Source organism: Molossus molossus, unplaced genomic scaffold, assembly GCF_014108415.1.
Source record: "Molossus molossus isolate mMolMol1 unplaced genomic scaffold, mMolMol1.p scaffold_m16_p_16, whole genome shotgun sequence".
NCBI lineage: Eukaryota > Metazoa > Chordata > Mammalia > Chiroptera > Molossidae > Molossus > Molossus molossus.
The window spans coordinates 262421-282421 of NW_023425351.1; the positions used below are offsets into that span (position 1 = coordinate 262421).

The window sequence follows — 20001 nt, forward strand, 5'->3', positions numbered from 1 at the left end:
ACGTGGTGGCACTGCCTCAACATCAGCTTCATCTTCAAAGGGACAGAGGTCACCCACGGAAGAGGCTGCTGTGGTGTCTGTCCACTGTGAATGCTGCTGACACTTGAAGAGCACTGTGCCTTTCCACACAGACAGGTGAAGGGCAGACGCGGCCTTGCTCCCACCTCCGCGCCGCAGCGGCTGGCACAGAGTCCATGGTGACGGTGGGCACGAGGACGGGCACGGGAGGGGACGGGCACGAGCACAGGGGTGGGGACAAGCATGGGGGAGAGCATAGGGGTGGCCACGGGGATGGGCACGGGGACCTAGGCTGAGGGTACTCAACGTCTAAACAACACAGCTACTATTGCACTGGAAAAATAATTTATTGAACGAATACATCAGAAAGTACAGGTAGACCCTGAACACAGGCGACTGAGGCTGGCGCGCCAACAGCTCCTCGCCCGCCCGACGGGACCACACTCCTCTGGAGGTGGGGCTGCGCGTGGCTCACTTTGGGACGGACACGCAGGGCTCTAACATATGGAATGCAGTACAGATAATCACGTTTCATTAGACTAAAAATTGTATCAATTAGTTTAAATGATTGTTCTTTCTAAACCTTCCTTAACCCTGGAAAACATTTGGGAGGCACCATGACCAGGTGCTGCGCTCTGTCCCAGGAGAGCGAGCACTCCGGGTGCACCCGGGAGAACAGACACCGCGTCCCGTGGTACCCGACACACGTCTAAGATGTCTGGTCTCTGGTACAGTCTGCTCTGTAGGCCACGGGCTAAGAGCCACGCTGGGCCTGTCAGCCCACGGGAGAACTGTAACCCCACGCCTAGTGCAGCCAACACCCTGACGCGCGTGGGTGTGTTTCTTGGTGAAGAAACGATGGACCTTGTCACTCCTCCTCCCGCCAGCTCCTCTGTTTTCAGAAGTAGACGAGGTGCGATGTACCAGAGGCGGGGCCACGACACCAGCGAACACGACGCCCAGCAGCACGGTGAGCGCCAGTCGCGCGGAGGGAGGGCATGGATCCGAGGAGGCCGGGGCACAGAGCGGAGGAGCGCCTCCCTCCTCTCATGGACAAACGTACCACTCGACTTGGCACAAAGGAGTTAATCACATAAAGTGCATGGCTTGGCTAAATATATTAAAAAGAAAATCGGCTAAGAATAGATGATAGTAACATATTTACATGTACAGGAATAAAAATGCAATGCCAGGAGCCAACACAGTGAGGGCCTTTGTGATAGATATGGCTTTTTATCTTTATTTTTTGTATAACTCCCTATTTACTTAGACTCTATAATATATTTTCAAGAGTATGCCTTGGTTAGCACAAAGAGGTAGTGTTCTGACAGAGGCAGCTCACTGATTCTGCAGGGAGAGAATGGAGATAAAGACCACGTGGAAAGGAAACAAGTGTAACAGTGAACGGGAACTACTCTAGGCTTGTGATGTTAATGAATCAGCTTTTAAAACCAAGGCTATTTCATCACATTAGCTATATAATTACAGCTCTTTCACACAGTTTTCCTTTGGTACTAGGAGTGTTGTACTTTTAAATAGTAACATTCTAAATAAGCAATTTCTATGTAGAGATGGTAAACATGTCAACATTTAAACCTCAGTCCTTTACCACTGGTTTAAACGGTTAGTGAAATTGTATCATATCAAAGACACAAAGAAGGACGCATCAGCCAGAGAGCAACATGCAATGCATTGCGTTTGACTAATATAACGTAATTTAAACACAGTGGTTCGGAGCAATATATTGGCAAAACACCAAAATAATTCATGCCCAGTATTTAAGAATGTGGGTGCTGATTACAGATCTAACTAGATTCTTTAGTGCATGAACCCAAGGGCGGGACGACAGACACTGCTCAGAGCGCAGTGAACACGCTCCTGTCCCAGTAGCTCGGAGCGGCTCCCATGCCAACGCCACACACGTGCGTCCACGCAGTCCCGCGACCGGCAGTGTCTCCCTCAGCACTGGTGTTCGGTCGCAGAGTTGCAGTGTCGGAAGGGAGGGCCCGCAGGTCAGTCCTCGGCGTCGTACGCGACTTCTGCCACCTCGATGTCCGACGCGGGGCTCTGGGGCTCCGGGAGCCTGCAGCAGGGCCTGTCGCTAGCTCTGCGGAGAGAGGTCAGTGTTGGGACGGGGCCGCGCTCTCACCGGCACAGTGCCAGAGCGTCTGGGCCCAGCCAGAACCGGCTGCTTCCACTTGTCCCTGCCAGAGCTTGTGCAGATCAATGTTAACTCTTTCAGCTCTTCCAACAACTATTTGTCCATAAAAATCTCATTTGTAATTATCCTTACAAACATAAATGTGTTGTCCTAATTACAGCTTGACCATTTACACTTAAGTATTAATAATTAATTTGGATTTATAGGCAATAAAAACTTCTAGAGATTCAGTTTTTCATCCTTCCTGTTGTTGGGCAGGTGGAGGCTAGAGCAGCACCCACACCGGGATGGAGAGCAACACCGTGGGAGAAGTAGCTTGTGAGGGTTTACAAAGAAGTTAATTAACTGACCCACAGCCCAGTTAATTCAGACAGAGCCTCGAATGAAATAGTAAGAAAACAGACAGCCCGAAGCCCGAGACTCCTGCGTGGGACAGCCGAGAGCACCTCCAGTCTTTTTCTGTTTGCTCAGCAGATTTGTGATGCGACAGTCAGTGAGCTCATGAAAGATACTCTGTTGAGTATTGTAACACTCTCTCTCCAACTGTGCAGACGACCAGGCTCTCACAGACTCAACATCACGCACCTGGACTCGTCGTCCAGGACTTCCGGATCAGCCCCCGGCACAGGGGCCTCCACCTGCGGGGCGGGCTCACCTCCTGGCTCGGACAGGCGCAGCGCCTCCTCGGGGTGCGAGCACAGCGCTCTAGGAGTGAACCACAGGGACAGGTCACCTTCCCCAGCACCCTCCTGGCTGCCAGGGCGCTGCTGTGAAGCGCACAGCCTCCTCGCTCCCAGCTGCTAGGTCTGAATGCAGGCATATGGCTCGTAACCTGCTGACTGATTGGCAGTCAATAGAACATTAGTGTTTATGATTTAAAACAATTTTAGCATCAATACATGCTGACGAGAAGGCAAACTAGAACTTTCGTATGTGAAAATTTGGCATAAATGCCTAGAAACAGAAAGACCACTTAAGTAAGTTAAAATGAACAATGTCTGTCCTGCGGAACAGCGAGAGGCTCACTGTCCTGATGTTCCCCACCTTCCACTGGTCAGGCTCTGAAATCAATGATCAAAGATGACTTTCTTCATGTACGAGGCAGTACGCCCAGAGTCTGTGAGCAGGAACCAGGATTCCCTCGATCACATGACAACACAAGGGCCGCCCAGAGAGAGCCGGACTCACGCACCTGATCCTGCTCTCGAGCGTGTCTATGCGAAGTTGCTTCTCACTGAGCAGTTTCCTCAGCGAATCCACCTCTTTTTGTTTTTCAAGTAATTCTTTCTGAAAACGGTAGTTGGTGTCCTCCAACGTTTCGCAGAAAGCCTTAAAAACAAACACACAGACACCATATGCAGGGGAAGAATATACTCGACGACGTGCTCAGTGTCTCTTGAGACCACAACGACCACGGCGACCACGGCAGAGGAGACAAGACCACGGCGACCATGGCAGCACGTCTGCGCCCAGGTGTGTGTGTGCGTCTTGGTCTCCGTGGCCTCAGCTCTCCTCCCCACCCTCCCCAGTGTGTCTGAGAAGAGCAGGGATGGACCCTCCAGTGTAGAACGAAAAACCACTGACAACTGCTGTGTGAGTTTCTCGTCTCCTCAGCCCTTCTGCCCAGGCCTCAATGGCTGCATTTTAAACAAAAACCTGAGGCTACTGATTCCATTGGCATTAGCTCAGGAATAGCACACAGAAATAGTAAACAGTGAATCCAAAAGAATTTGCAAACTGATGAGAGTTCTCACCAACAGATGTGACATATAAAAGCAATACACAAAAACAAATCAGGGTATAATAAAGTACCAATTATGAAATAAAAATATAAGTCCTACAGTTTTCCTTAGAAGTCTAAGGAAAGAAAACTCAACCTTACTGAAGGGCTCAGAGGACCAAGCCAGCGAAGACCAAAGGAAGACTCGCTGCTGCTGACTGTGCTCTCCAGAGCCGACTGAGACCTGCTGCAATGACAAATGCAATGCAACAGGCTTCCCTTGAACTCACATGTTTGATCCTAGAGTCCACGGGGAAGAGCATGCAGTCAACATAAGGAGAGTCGGGCAGGGAACTCGAGCCTGCCAGGCGTGGAGATGCAGAACCACAGCAATGAACAAGGCATGTGCTCGACAAACAGAGCCTCAATACAAATAAAAATAAATGACAAAAAAGATAAATTCTGGATTTGAAAAGTATAATAATCTAGATGAAAAATTAACAAGAGGGCTCAGCAGCAGACTGGAGATGTCAGAAGCGCGAATCAGGGAGCTCGAGGATGGATGAGCATGGAAACTGTCCGGCTCGAGCAGAGAGAACAGTGACTGAAGAAGCATGAATGGCACTCCGGAAACATGATGTAGAACACAAAGCACATAAACATACAAGTAACAGGAATCCCAGAAGGAAAGGGTGGAAAAAGACTGAAAAATTATTTGAACAAATCATGGCCAACAACTTCCCAGGTCTGATGTCAAGCATGAATCTGACAAACTCAAGAAGCTCAATGATCCGAAGCACGGGGAACACAGAGAGACCCACACGTCAGCACATCATCGCGCGGCTGGAAGTCGGCGAGAACCATGCGCTGGGAAGTCGTGAGGGTGGATGGCGCTTCATGCGCATGGGGGGGGGGGCAGCATCATTCACGGCTGACTTCCCCCAGAAATCACAGCGCCCAGAAGGTAGTAGGATGACAGAGCACCAAAGGTCAAATCTCTCAATACACCGGGCTTCAAAAATGAACACTCTCAGAAAAACAGAGATTGAGCGTTTGTTGCCAGCAGACCTGCCTTAAGGAGGTACCACACGAGGACTCGAAGCTGGAAGGTCCTTCAGCTTCCAGCGTCGCTCTGCACACAGCACAGGGACATGCAGACACGGAACCGCGGCAGGGTCTCTGGGAGCAGACTGGGTTTAGACGGGTTTAGACTGTCCAAACGCACACACAATACCTCGAGCAGACACATGAGGATCGGTGACTGGCTCAATGAAGAAAATTGGAAGTCCAGAAGCATACCCTTCCTTTTATTTTCATTTGACTTTTGATAAAGGTTTCAACATAGATCAATAAAGGCAGTGACACACTTAGATATCTACAGGAACTTAAGACTCTCATCTTGTGTGGTGTGAGACCTTACAAAAAAATCATCCTGGGATGGGTCAGAGACCTACTCGTAGGAATTTAGACTATAAAAATTCTAGAAAAAAAAGTACAAAAAAATCTTTGTGACCCTGTATGAGGCAAAGAGTTCTTATGATACAACACCCAAAGCATAAGCCCAAGTGACTGATCAAACTCCATTAACATTAAACACATCAGCACTTCACAAGACCAGTCAGAAGATGAAAAGACACATATAGACCGGGAGATGATATTTATAAATCATTTATCTGATATAGGACTTGTATCCAAAATAAAGATCTCTTACAACTCATGAAGACAAACAGCCCAACTAAAAAAATGGGCAAAAGGCTTAACTGGAAAATTTATCCAAGAAATCATGAATGGCTAAAAGCCCATGAAAAAGCAATCAACATAAAAATAATCATTGGGGAAATGCAAATTAAAACTGTAATAAAACACCACTACACAGCCCAGCCAGTGTGGCTCCAAGAGGTCCCAGTTCGATTCCCGGCCAGGGCACACGCCCAGGCTGTGGGCCCAATCCCCAGTGGGATAATGCAGGAGGCAGCCAGTCGATGTTCTCTCTCATTGTTGTTTCTATCGCTCTCTCCCTCTCTCTTCCTCTCTCTTGAACATCAATAAAAGAAAATACCACTACACACCCACAAGAATGGCTAGAATCAAAAGACACATCGTATTACTATACCAATGCTCTGGCTGGTGCTCTGGCTCATCCAGAGCATGACCTGCCTCACCCTCCATCACTGGGGAGGGCACGGGCGGGGGGGGGGTGTGCTGGCTCTGCGGAGGGGGCACGCTCATCTCGAGACTCTTGTGCCTGCAAGAAGGGGGACTCAGTGACACCAGCTCTACCCATCTTTTAAGAGGAGCTGGGATGTCAATTTTAAATGTAAAGTCACCCTAATTTTTAAAGCCTAGAAAAAAGAAAAGAATATTTGTGAGGAAACGGAACTCTCATATACTACTGGTGAGAATGTAAAATGGTACAGCCACGTTAGAAAACAGTGTGTAAGTTTCTTAAAAAAGTCAAGCATGATTTGCCATATAAACAGATATTCTGCTCCTTGGAGCCAAACCAGGAGAATGAAAACGGGGGTCCCCACAAAGCCTCTGCAAGGATGTTCACAACAGCATCATTCCTAACAGAACAGAACAGTCGTGTCCCTCCCGGTGACTGGGCGGTCAGATGGGTCCACATATACAATGGAAAACCGCTGATAGAGGCTATGACATGGATGACCCTCAAGAACATTACAGTAAGTGAAAGGAACCAGATACAAGGATTATATGTTTCTATATATACAAAGAGTGCATATAATGTTATAAATACCATACACATAAAGTTATATAATTGAATACTGATTTTAATAGGTGCATGCAACACACACGCACACACACACTGTGACTGTTTATCTGAAACATCAGAAAAGGCAAGTTTACAGAGAGAGAGCAGACCCGTAGTTGTCAGGGGCTGGGAATGTAAAATGGTTGGTAGGAACTTTTTTTCAGGCGATGGGAATTTCTAAAATTGGTTTATGGCACAGCACTGTAAATTTACTAAGATTATTAAATTGTACATTCACAATGAAATAGCAAGTTTTGTGGATGAAGACCTTACTTCATAAAGATGTTTCTAAAAAGCAATGGTATTCACCCTAATACAAGGGACTGACTCAGTTCAACTGGAAACATTACCAAACTACCAATTAAACCTGTTCCATTTAAGCACCAATAAACATTTGGGGGAAAAAACTTACAAAATAATTCTAGCTAATCTATTATCACCAAGTCTGCTTTGATAACCTAGCAATCCCTTCAAGAAAGAAGCCGCCTGCCACGTGCGTCAGGTGACCTGAGCGGCCTCGAGTCCGACCTGAACTGACAACAGAACAGGAACTCTACTCGGAAAATAAGTTTCGGTTTCATTTCAACTATAGGTTCTTGACTACTTAGATGGGAAAAAAACTCAACATACTAAATTATACTTTTAAAAGTAGTAAAATAAATTCATAATTAACTTCCCTTTTTTTTTGGAAAAAGTAAAAATAAAGAGAATAAAATGCAGGATCTAATTCTAGAGCTTTTTGTGTTTCCACTGAATCAGGTGCATGGATTTCAGTGAAACAAACCTTTGACTTAAACATTAGAGCTCCCTGTGCAGACCGTGGCCTGCGGTCATCACACCCTGCGGTCTGTACCCGTTCGCGGAACCACGCAGCCCTGCACTGGCCGGCTCGTTCCTCCCCCAGCAGAGGGCGCAGCACTCACCCTGCTCTCCTCCAGGCTATCAAACGGACCCGGCGGGTCGTCCAGGCACAGGAACTCTCTCACTGCCAGGCTTTTCAAAGGAGAAAGAAAATTAGCTGGGGTACAAGTAAATTTACAGAAGATTGCAAAAAGCAGAAGTTACTTTGAAGTTACACAGTGTTTCAAGCATGTCGGCTGCTGACATACCAAAATAAACAATTTGGTTTATGTGGATTCATACAAGTAATCAAATATAAATGTAGAATATATAGAAGATACAAAGATTTTAAACTATTTTCTAAGACCTTCTGAACATAAATAGAGATGTGGAATTTGTGTTCTATAAAAGCTACAAGGACATGAAACACAACTCAGAAGAATGGTGCCGAGACCAATCTGAATGATGAGCAGATAAGAGGTGAGATCTCCTTCCAATAAGTGCTGGCTGAAAGTATTGAGAAATGTCATTATCTTGTTATGATAACTTATACTCCATTTGTTTCTTTAGAAGATGACTCTAAAGTAACTGAAGAGTATTTACTCTGAAAAAAGTTAAAGATTTTTCTTGCAGGCTTTTTAAAAAATTATATTAATTTACTTATTTTCTCTAGAGAGTTCAAGAAAAAAAATTCCGACCATGCCATTGATCGATGTTCATAAATTTCAAAATAATGACCTATGGTATTGTTATGCTTATACTTTGGAATGATCAGAAATGGGTTAAGAATATAGGAAATTAAGCTCCTTCTGTACAAATACTCCACTTTCTAAAAGCAATTTTGGAGAGAGACAACTCTATGTACATGTTAAAACATAAATGGGTATTTAACTTTTTAAGTGTAAAGGACAGAAATGTAATTTCTGATTGCACCACACAAAGGAGATGACCGCCTGCACCGGAGGGGGCTTCTGGTTCAGATGGGGCCCGATGAGTTGCTAATGACAGGGGAGGTCATGTAGAGAAAAATGGGATTTTTAGTGAAATCTTCCCCAAGAAAAACAATATGAATTAATATAGAGAAGTGGTATTAAGAAAGCAATCCAGAAGATCCCAAAGAGAAGTAAATTTCTAGACTATAAAACTTGATAACATAGGTAATAAAGGACACAGTCAAGGAAACAGAGAAAACTTGAGTATTTATAACCATGAAATAAAAGGAAAAAAACAAAACAAAACCCTAAAACTAATGCTGACAATTCATTAAGAGGTCAATTAAGAATTAAGTAAAAAATGTACTAAGTATTAGATAACACTTCTGTCAAATCAAGAGTAGGCATAAATCACTGTGTCAAAACATTACTGAGGGATTTCAGATAGAGATCAGTTAATATTTCTCCTCATTATTCTCCACCTGTTAAAAAGGTTTTAAAAAATGACATTACGCCCTGGCTGGTGTGGCTCAGCGGTTAGAGTGTTGGCACCAGGGGATAACGGGTTCAAGGCCCGGTCCTGGTCAGGACATGTGGGGAGGCAGCCAATCAATGTGTCTCTGTCATGTCAATGGGAAAATATGCTCAGGTGGAGATTAACAACAACAAAGACATTGATGCCACCCTGAGCACGAGGCACTGGGGATCAGGGTGGTGACAGCGAGGGTCACTGTGGGAGCTGGCTGTGGTGTGGAGCTTGCATCTGGCTCCCTGTGGGGCTCGTTTAGCCCTGGTCATTTCCCACCCTGTCCTCTTAGTCCACCTGGGTCCTGATGCTCAGCCCTACTCCTTCTAATCCAGAACACTGCTTCAAAAACCAATGTTTTATTTCAATCCCTGCTAAAACCCATGTAGCTCCTTGAGCAAGAGGGAACCAAGCCAAGGTCTTGATGATCATAAAGCACCTGCAGGTGGTCAGGAAAGCCAGGGGCCTAGGGAAGCAAAGTCTGCTGAAAGTTGAAGGCTGTATGGAGTTATCTGGGCCAGGATGGATGGGCAGTAGTGGGAAACATGGCCTCTCCAGGGAACAGGACAGTGCAAGGCCCTAAGAGACAGCAGAGCAAGGTAACCTCAGGAAATAAAGAGACCAACACAGCTGACGTGCAGGGGACGAAGCAAAGTGCAGAGCCAGAAAGACAGGCGGGCAGGTGAGAGGTCAGACCGCATCACGACAGGTCCCGGGCCTCGGGCAGCTGCAGAGGCCCGAGTGGGGAGCAAGACTGGGGAGCTTCTGCAGTGACTCAGGTGAGACCACCTGGACTTGGGTGCAAAGGCAGGAACGGGGAAACGTAGGCAGAGGTGAATGTAATTTACAACATGAAGGGATAAGGGGTTCTGGGTAGAGAGCTGCTGAATCCTGGGGGAAATTCTAGAGTCAGCTGTTAAGCCTGTTTTCAGTTCCAGGTCACTCTGAGACACCAGTGTCAAGGGGCACCCACACGAGTGAGTGTGGGGTGAGGGGGTCTGGCTGGACAGGAGGGTGGAGGCAGAGTCTCCCACAGTTGCCAGCGCCGGCAGCACAAGGAAGCAGCGTGCAGGCGCGCCGAGTGAGAGACAGCAGTGCAAACGCCGAGAAGGCAGGGTAGGAGTGAGATGGGTGGCTCTTGTTTTACGTCCTTCTGGGAACACCTGCTGAAGACAGCTGGGACAGGCCTGTGTGCCATCGCTGCCCTGCCCTGCGTGTCAGAACAGGTTACTGTCTGACGACGTAAGTTCCAAAAGTAGACACCCAGCTGATAGTAAATCATACAGCAACTTTCTGGTAAATGCATTCAGAAGCAAAACCCACATAGACCCTTTCTCTCCCTGTTCAATGATTCTGGTATTTTCACTTTACCTTCTATACAAACCAACCCAGCTTCACAATTTTCATATTTTTGCATTACTTTGAAAAGATATGAAAAATATTACCCTCAGAATTATAGTGTCATATTAACCAAAAATCTAATATGAGGGCCACTTTGTTTAAATGATTGCTAAAATACTAAAAACTGAAATCAAGTTAAGAGTTGAGTGGTCTAAATATATATAAATTATTAACTTTTCTGACTTTTTAAAAGTGTTAATACAAATCAAACAGCAAATAAATTCCTCACTGAAGAAAATAAAATTCCATGCTCTGTTCGGTAATTATACTCGTTTTACAGCTTTTGTTCACCTTGAATAACTACCATCCTAGACTTAGTCTTGGCTTCAACTAGCTGTTGAAATGCATTTATAACCTCTTATTTCCGTTTATTACATACCAGTGAGCAATGTCCTTGTGAGCTACTAAATTTTGAAGAAATGCTTGTAATCCTAATTTTCTATCTTCTAAAAAGTCGGCATTGTAATTATCTTTAAACCAGCGTTTTGGTGGAAGTGCTAATCGAAAGCCTGGAAACATCTCTTTTAACTGAAAAAGAAGAAAAAAATATATACATTGTTCAACTCCATGCTACCAAGTCTACAAAATCTATCCTGATGACTAGGTACAACTGTTCATGAAACAAGCTTAACATAAAAGAATTAAATCCAACTAAGCTCTTAAGGCCTTGCTTAGGTCCCGACTTCTCCCCACGGTGCCCACAACTCAGCCGCGCCCCTCCGGCACACCTGCAGGTCTGTGGCTAACGCAGCCATCCCGTGGGAGTCAGGCAGCTTCTTTGGGTGTTCACTTGCATGCCTGCTCACTGATGACATTGAATCTCGCATGTGCTTATTTGGATCTGCATATTCTCTTTGGTGAGTTATCTATTCAAATCTTCAGATCCCCCCACTTTTTAGGAAAAACTGTGCTGTTTTTATTATTAATAGTTCCTTCTATATTCCAGATATAAGTCTCTTGTCAGATATATGTAGGACAAATATTTTCTCCCAGACTATGGCCTGCCTTTTCATTTTAAAACTCTTAACAGCATATATTTTAAATTTTAATGTTACCTAATTCATCCCTTTTGATATTTTTTGGGTTATACTTTTTTAGATCCCAAATCTTTGCTCACTCCAAGGTTGCAAGAATATTCTTCCATGTGTTCTCCTAGACTTTCATAGTTTTAGCTTCTACATTTTGGTTTTTGATCCATTTTGCATGTTTGCTTAAATTTTCTGTTCTTAGGGAGAGACTTTTCCAACCTAAGCTGGGTTTGGTCTGCCTTTATCTACTCTGTTATGTGACTGTGTAACACTCAGTGACATAAACCACCATTTATTAGGCCATGGACTCTGTGGGCACAGTGAGGAGGCTTATCTTTGTCCCATGATGAGTCAGGACAGCTGGAAGACCTAAGTGGGCCTGGAACCACCGGAAGCTCACTCCCACGTGTGTGCAGGGGACGGCGCTGGCTGCTGAGACCTTAGCTGTGGCATCAGCCAGTCTTAACGTGGAATGTCCTGGACTTTCTCACAGTGTAGAAGCTGAGCTCTGGGGGAGCATCCTGAGAGGAAGTCAGGATGGAGCCATGCATTGTGTACGGCCTAGCCAGGCAGCAGCATCTCCACTGTCCAAGTTCACCCAGGTTCAAGGGGAAGGGGAACAGAGTTAACCTCCTGGTGGTCAGTGACAAGATTCTGGAAGAGCATAAGGGACTTGATATATTGCTTCCAACGTTTTTAGAAAGTACTAATTTATTTTTAAATGACATACATCACAATGTAAATAACATTTATTTAATTTTGGACTCTTCTCCTAGACCAGTGACTCCAAACCTTGGCTGCACATGGGAACCACCCGAGGACCTGCAGGAGACAAATGACTGTCCTGCCTCCCAGGGATTGGGGTTTGATTGGCTGGGGTGTGGCCTGGCACCGTCATTTAATTGGTTGGGGTGTGGCCTGGGCACCTTAATTTTAGAAGGCCTCCAGGAAGTCCAAAGGACAGCGAGGCTGAAACCATGCCTGGACCGGACGGCTGTCTCACTCGGGGCTGCGTCCGTCGGCCTGGCACGGGCCCGGCTGGCACAGGTAGTCAGCCATCTGTGCCATGTAAGTGGGTGAACGAGCAGAACCATGGACATTCACGTTTCTGTTCTTAGACGTGAAACTAAGTATCACAAGGTAACAAAAGACAGACTAGAGGGAAATTCACAGGGTAAAATGTTAAGTAAAAACATAAAATACAACGTTTTGTCTATGTTTCTATAAATACGTGATGATAAAATAAATAAGACAAAACCTAGAAAGCAACTTGGACAATTGAAAACCTTGATTTGATTTCAAGATGTAACTAGATAATTTTGGCCTTGGAGTTTTGTTATTTAATGTGTTGACAGTGAAAATAATAAAAACCATGAAGAGGAAATAAAAAGTCTTTTTATTAATTTTGAGCATTAAAATTTAAATGTCCCATATGTTCACATACATAGTTAGACATTTTCCCCCTTAAAAAATTATCCTCAGAAGAGGAAGTTATCCCACAATTAACTCCTCACAAAGTGTTCATCTTACGTGTACTTCGTATTATAGATTACGGGTAATGAGTAACTTTATTTTGAACAAAGTACAGTTTGGAAACTATACATTAGCTTAACACAACTTTAATAAGTGCTAGTTTTTATATTTCATTACATTAAAACATTAACATATTTCTGCAAAAATCACATCATAATAGGCATTTGATGTTTCTATAAACAAGTCTCCGAAAAAGGACGCGTGACTTCTGCCCCTGGTGTTGCTTCTGTGACTGCGTCACCTTTCACAGCAAAGGGGTTTTGCAGCTGTGATTAGGACCCCCGCTGGATGACCCTAACCACTGGAAGATTCCCTGAGAGTCCGTCATCACAGGAGCATTTTAAGTAGAGCTTCCTGTGCTGGCGGCAGGAGAGAAAGCGGAGGCAGGGCCCCGCTGTGCTCTGCAGAGCAGGGCCGGCTCTGAGGTAGGAACCACCTCTGGCTGACAACCAGCAAGGACACAGGGACCCTGGTCTTACAACCACGAGAAAGTGAACTGTGTCAACAACCTGAATGAGCCTGGACGCTGATTTTTTCCCAGAGCCTCCAGATAGGAGCCCAATATAGCCAAGAGCTTAATCCTGACTGTGCTGGAGCCAAAGCAACGCACCCAGCTGAGCCCACCTAAATCACAGTAGGTAACAAACAGGTGTATTTTAATTATATTTGTGTTAATAATTTTAAGGCTTTCACATTTTTTTCTTGCTTTCAAAAACAGAAAGCTATGTGTAGAGATGGGACTTTAGGCTACTAAAGAGAAAGGAAACAGTGAATTTTCTTAGGAACTAGCAAATAATTAACAAGGAAGAAAAAACACAAATATAACAGCAGAACTGTTAGGAACTGGTAAGTCAAAACTGAAAAGTCCATTTGAGATTTGTTAAAGTACTTACTTTATCATTAAGCCTAGAGAAGTCAGTGTATCTTCTGAAAACTACCCAGCTTTCTTCTGGGTTTTTCTTTACTTGTATTTTATATACCTATGAGAGGAAAGGTTAAAAAATACATAAAGATATTTAAAAATTCAAATAAAATATTTAAAAAACTTTTACTTGACAATCTAGATCATAACAACTATTATGTTAAAAATATCAGAAATCATTTAGACCATGAAATGTACAGTTGATGTAGGCACCAAAAGCAAGATTTTTTTCTTAAGAAACAAGAGTATGATAATGTGTGATAAAATGCTTTCTTGGGTGCACACTAAGAATAAATGAACTCATCAGTTTCCAAAATATATTTTATGCCACACATTTTAAAACTGATAAAAGAATCATCCATGCCTGAAAAAGCTATGAGAAATAGCCACTCTTGTCCATTATACAATCAATTTAATTTTAAACTTAATACTACCAGGCAAACTTTTTAAATAAGTTTGATGTTTTAATCTTCAAGGCTGAAATACAAGCTGAAAATACCCATATTAGATAAAAGTTTACATTTATATAATTATGCACAATTATCTAGGCTATTGAATAGAAAAACTTGAAGCATGTCACTATTTAAAAAAGCTTATAATATGAAAGAATTAGCCTGGCAGGTGTGGCTCAGTGGTTGAGTGTTAACTCGGCACCAAGAGGTCACCAGTTCGATTCCTGGTCAAGGCACATGCCCAGGTTGTGGCTAATCAACAGTGGGGGGCGTGCAGGAGGCAGCCAATCAATGTTCTCTCGCGTCAATATTTCTCTCTCTCTCTCTCCCTCTTCCTTCCTCTCTCCCTAAAAATCAAGAAAACAAAAAGGTTCTTGCAAATTTCTCAACACATCATCATTCTTATGCTAATTTAACTGTAAAGATCGTCTCTCCATAAATTTTCTCAATGATTTTTTCTTGGAGGTCCTTCCATACTACTGTAAATCTGTAACAAGATAAGGCATAAACATATAAACTTTACCTCAATAAAGTACAAGAGAAAAACAATTTCAACTAATAAGTGAATTTAGTGAAGTCACTGGATACATAAATACACAAGCCTGATATATATAAACTGGCAAAGAACAAACATAAAACAGAAAAAACTACAAAGAACATCCAACAACATCCACACCTGGACATAAATCTAACCAAGTATTAGACCTCTACCCTGAAAACTACAGATCGTCATTCTGAAAAGTGAATGACAGAAGTAAAGGGACTGACTTCACAGACTAGAACTCGGCACTGCAACGACGTCCGTTCTCCCAGATGAGCCTGAGCTTAGTACAATCCCAACACAGAGGGCCCAGAGCGGCCGAGACAGCCCCGAAGAGCCACACAGCTGGAGCCAGACACCAGGACCTATCAGGAAGCTTTAATCATCAAGACTGTAGAATTGGTCAAGAAAGGAAGAATGGAACCCAGAAACAGACCCACACATTTATGATCCGATCTGTGTCACAGGAACAGTGCAAATGTAGAGGAGAGAGCAGTGGTCTCAATAAAAACTGATCATATGATCTCATATGGAGATCACACCATGGACAAAACTCAATTCCAGGTGGTTTATAGATATAGATACGAAAGGTAGAACAATCAAACTTTTAGAAAGTCCTGATCTAAAAGAATCACAGTATGTTTAGAAGAAAATATAGGACATTGTTCGATGTGAGTAGGCAGGTTTTTGGAGAGTGCTGACCACATAAGAAAACGTTAACAAACTGAACTGTATTAAAATTAAGAGCCTTTGCCCTGGCTGGTTTGGCTCAGCAGTTAGAGCATTGGCCCGAGGACCAATGAGTCGCGGGTTCAATTCCGGTCAAGGGGATGTACCTTGGTTGTGGTTTGTCCTTGGTTCTGGTTGGGTTGTTCAAGAGGCAACCAGTCAATGTGGCTCTATCACATTGATGTTTCTCTCCGTCTCTCTCCCTCCTTCCCACTCTATCTGATAAGTAGAAAAAAAAAAATCCTCAGGTGAGGAATAAAAAAAAAATTAAAAAAATAAATAAAATTAAGAACATTTATTTATCAAATGCATCAATCACTAAGGGTGTGAAAAGGCAAAGCAGAGAGATGATACTCACGATACATGTTCATGAGTAAGACTCATGTCCAAAATGCACAGAAAACTATAAAGTAAAGTGGAAAAGGCTTCCCCAAAGAAAAATGTATAAAGATCTCGAACAGAGTCTTCACAAAAGAGATTATCCAAATGGCCAAAAATTATCTTCCATTTCATTAGTCATTAAGAAATGCAAATTAAGACCACAATTTGATATTACTCCACCCACCAGAATAGTTAAAATGAAAAAGATGGAAAAATACCACATGTTGGGAAAGTGTGGGGTGATTGGAACTCTCATACACTGCTTATAAGAGAATAAATTATACAGCCACTCTGGTACATTGCTCGTATCTTCTAAAGCTGAGAATATGACCCAGCAATTTTATTCCTTGGCAGACATCAAAGATGCATCCATGTGTGTACTGAGTGACAAGCACTACAAGGTTCATAGTGGTGGTATTTTCAAGAACCCCAAATGGGTAATTATCCAAGTTCTCTGCAACAGGAGAATGGATATACATTCACACAAAGGAACAGTATCAGTAATAAAAATGAGCTGCCTACCTTTACATGCAAGGTCGAGGAGTCTCACACACACAATGCTGAAGAGATCATACCCAAAAGAGTACACACTCAACAATTCCCCTTATATAAAGCACAAATATAGGCAAAATTAATGTAGGCTACCAGGAAAGAGGGTACTGACTGAAGGGCAGCATGGTGGTGGTGATGGATGCTAGTTATGTTCTTTCTCAATCTGGGTGCCAGCTTCACAGATATGTCTGGTTTGTGACAATTCATTCAAGTACGGCAAGTTTACTTACCACAAGGACAGGATTTAGACTACAAAAACCACTTGAATTTCATCTTCATGAAATTACAAGTACATGCCAACATTAACAAATTTAACATAGGTGTAGAATAAGGTGAGTCAGTCTTTCACTTTCTTCGCTTTTTGGGGGGGGGAGTTAATCCTCACCCATGCATATTTTTCAATTGGTTTTTAGAGATGGGAGGGAGAGAGGGGGGGAGAAAGAGGGAGAGGAACATTTATATGATAGAGACACACAGATCGGTTGCCTCCTACATGACCCCAATCGGGCCAGGGCTCAAACCTACAACCCAGGTATGTGCTCTTGACTGGGAATCGAACCCGAAACCCTTCCCCTTAGGTCTGCAGGCAATGCTCTAACTGCTGAGCAAAACTGGCCAGGGCCAGTCTTTCACTGGTTACTGCTGTGCAGCAAAGGTCGATACTCACAGTAAATTTAGCTCTTTCTTCCATCACCTCGTAACCCAGAATCGTAGGTGTGGAAGGCCTATCTTCCAAATTCTCTGTTTCAGGATTCTCTTCTTCACTGTCTCTCGGTCTAGTAGAATACTCAATGCAGGAATCTGCATTTGTAAATTTAGTCCTAAGAAGGGGGCTGCTGCAGACTGATGAAGTGCTACCCGTTTGATGATGTACATCTGTCTGTTTCACATTTCCCACATGTGAGTCTTCCAAATGGCCTTTGGAAGAGTTTGAGCTTGTTGAGATGCTCCCAAAAGAAGAACTTCTTTGGTTTCTGTTGGTCGTAAAACCAGAAGCCGAGCTCCCTATGGGCATGGGAACTGGGACATAAGGAGTTGCCATTTTCTTTGGGGCTTTGCAACAAACCTGCACACTGCTGCGACCAAATATTTAGAGAACAACTGATGTGCAATCCATTTTCTTCTTCCTGGGAATTCGCTATCTAGAAAATGAGAAGAACATGTTGAAAGACTGGTCTTTAATCTGTGGCATTATCCAAAAACCCCACAATGTTCTTATCCATTTCTTTTAATTTTGTGACGCTCTATTACTTTATCTGGAATGAAAACAGGCCCCAAATCTCTTCCCTTTAAATGCAAAATATTATCTCCAAGGACTCTTATTTGCAAGTTAAAGAGAGCAGAAATCCACACCCTTTTTCTTGACACTCATGTTATCCTTTTCTTCTCCACTCTACCTTTTTTTAAAATTTTTAACTATATTTTTGTTACAGATGTTTCTCCTTTTTTACCCCATTGATACCCTTCTCCCCATCCCCCTGCCCCGTCCCCGGCTTTGTTGTCCACGTCCATTAATTATGCATACATGCATATAAGTTCTGTGGTTTATCTCTTCCCTCCCCCCACCACCCCCTCTTCTGAGGGTTGTCAGTCTGTATCCCACTTCCATGTTTCTGGGTCTACCTTATTCCTCAGACTGTTATGTTCATTATATTCCGTATATAAGTGAGATCATGTGGTATTTATCTTTTTCTGCTTGGCTTGGTTCACTTAGGATACTACTTTCCAGGAACCTCCATGTTGTCTCAAAGGATAAGAGATCTTTCTTTCTTATAGCTGCATAGTACTCCATTGTGTATATGTACAACTTTTTTATCCATTCGTCTACTGATGGACAGTTGGGCTGTTTCCAGATCTTAGCTATTGTAATTAGTGCTGCTATGAACATGGGGGTGCATATATTCTTTCTGATTGGTGTTTCAGGCTTCTTAGGGTATATTCCTAGAAGTGGGATCACTGGGTCAAATGGAAGTTCAATTTTTAATTTTTTGAGGTAACACCATATTGTTTTCCATAGTGGCTGCACCAGTCTGCATTCCCACCAGCTCCACTCTACTTCTTTGTGATAGATTTTCGTAATGTTTGTTTCCACCTTCCTGAGGTTTTATTTTCTGCATCTAGTCCTGACTACAGCACAGGGAAAAAAGGAGAGAAGGGAAGAGGGGAGAGGGGAAGGAAAATTATTCACATCACCTTTTGAATTAGTGAAGCTTTAAAGACTCATCCAAAGGAAGGGACAATAGTGGAACCAGAAGCTCTTCAAGTAACAGTTCATGAAATCCAGGCTCCAATGCATTTGGGGGAGGGGGAGGGCTTGATTAAATAAATCAAATAAACCCGAATGAACATGAAACTTGTCTCCCAGGAGATGAAAAGAGTCCACCGTTTACTTAAACCCCCTTCATCAGCCGCTGGTGTGGCTCAGTGGTTGAGCGTTGACCCTGCACCAAGAGGTCACCGGTTTGATTCCCGGTCAGGGCACATGCCCAGGTTGTGGGCCCGATCCTCAGTGGGGGGCGTGCAGGAGGCGGCCAGTTGATGTTCTTTCTCATGGATATTTCTGTCTCTCCGCCCCCCCTTCCTCTCTCTAAAATCAATAAAGAAAAAAAGCAAATAAATAAACGTCCTTCATCGGTTCCGATAACCACGGACTCCACCAGGCCCCAACGGAGGGCACGAACTCTCCACCACGCATGCTCAGTAACTCCTGCTGCCAACAGGGCTGGCGGGTCTCATCACGGAACAACTCCATCAGGACACCGAGCAGGGGAGGTTGGCGGAGAAGTCCTCAAATAATACCCTGGGAACGGCAGGAACCGCGGACCAGCGCGCGGACACGACCACGGGGTCCGCTGGACCCAGGGCAGCCGCCGGCGGGGAAGGAGGCGGCACGCGCACTCCCAACGCCCGAGAGCGAGTCTCAGCCGGCCCCGCCCGTAGACAAACGCTGGACCCGCAGCGCCCGGTTCCGCCGGCTCCGAACCTCGGCCGCCCATGGCCCATCTGGCCGCCCCGCGCTCCCGGGTCTCGTAGGACGTACCGGGCCCGCCCGCCAACAAGGGCGCTTCCGACCTGCGGACGCGGAGGCTCAGGGGGGCGTCTGCGCTCTCTTGGCGCCCAGACGGCGGAGCCCGCGGGCAGGTGCGGGCGGCGGGGGGCGGCAGGCTCAGCCCGCCCGCACCGGGGTCCCGGGCCCACGACGGCCGCTCCCCACGGGGGGTCCCGGGCCCCCGCCGTCGGCGCTGGCCTGCGGGCCCCGGGGACTGTGCGGCGCCCTCCGCCCGCCGCGGGGCGCAGGTGTCACCGCACGAGCGCCCAGACCACGCCGCCGCTGTGTCCCCACCTCAGCCCAGTCCGCGGTCCCGATCGAGCCCGCGTCCCGTGACGGTTCGGTCCGACCCCTGCGCGGCGGCTCTCCGTCTCCACCCACTCCACGAGCCGCCGCACGTGACGCCGCCCCGGCTGCAGCGGCTCCGCGCGCCCGCCCGCTGC

General features: G+C 44.9%; 1 protein-coding gene across 1 annotated transcript; it reads right to left on the bottom strand.

Annotated features, from left to right (window-relative positions):
• Positions 1-374: 374 nt before the first annotated feature.
• Positions 375-19947, bottom strand: SNX16 (sorting nexin 16). Its single transcript, XM_036264382.1, has 8 exons — positions 19853-19947; positions 17177-17651; positions 13826-13912; positions 10751-10899; positions 7596-7665; positions 3372-3508; positions 2765-2884; positions 375-2125 (listed from the first exon to the last, which is right to left on the bottom strand). Exons 2-8 carry the CDS (start codon positions 17549-17551, stop codon positions 2032-2034), a joined length of 1032 nt encoding a protein of 343 aa, XP_036120275.1. The 5' UTR covers positions 17552-17651; positions 19853-19947; the 3' UTR covers positions 375-2031.
• Positions 19948-20001: the final 54 nt, after the last annotated feature.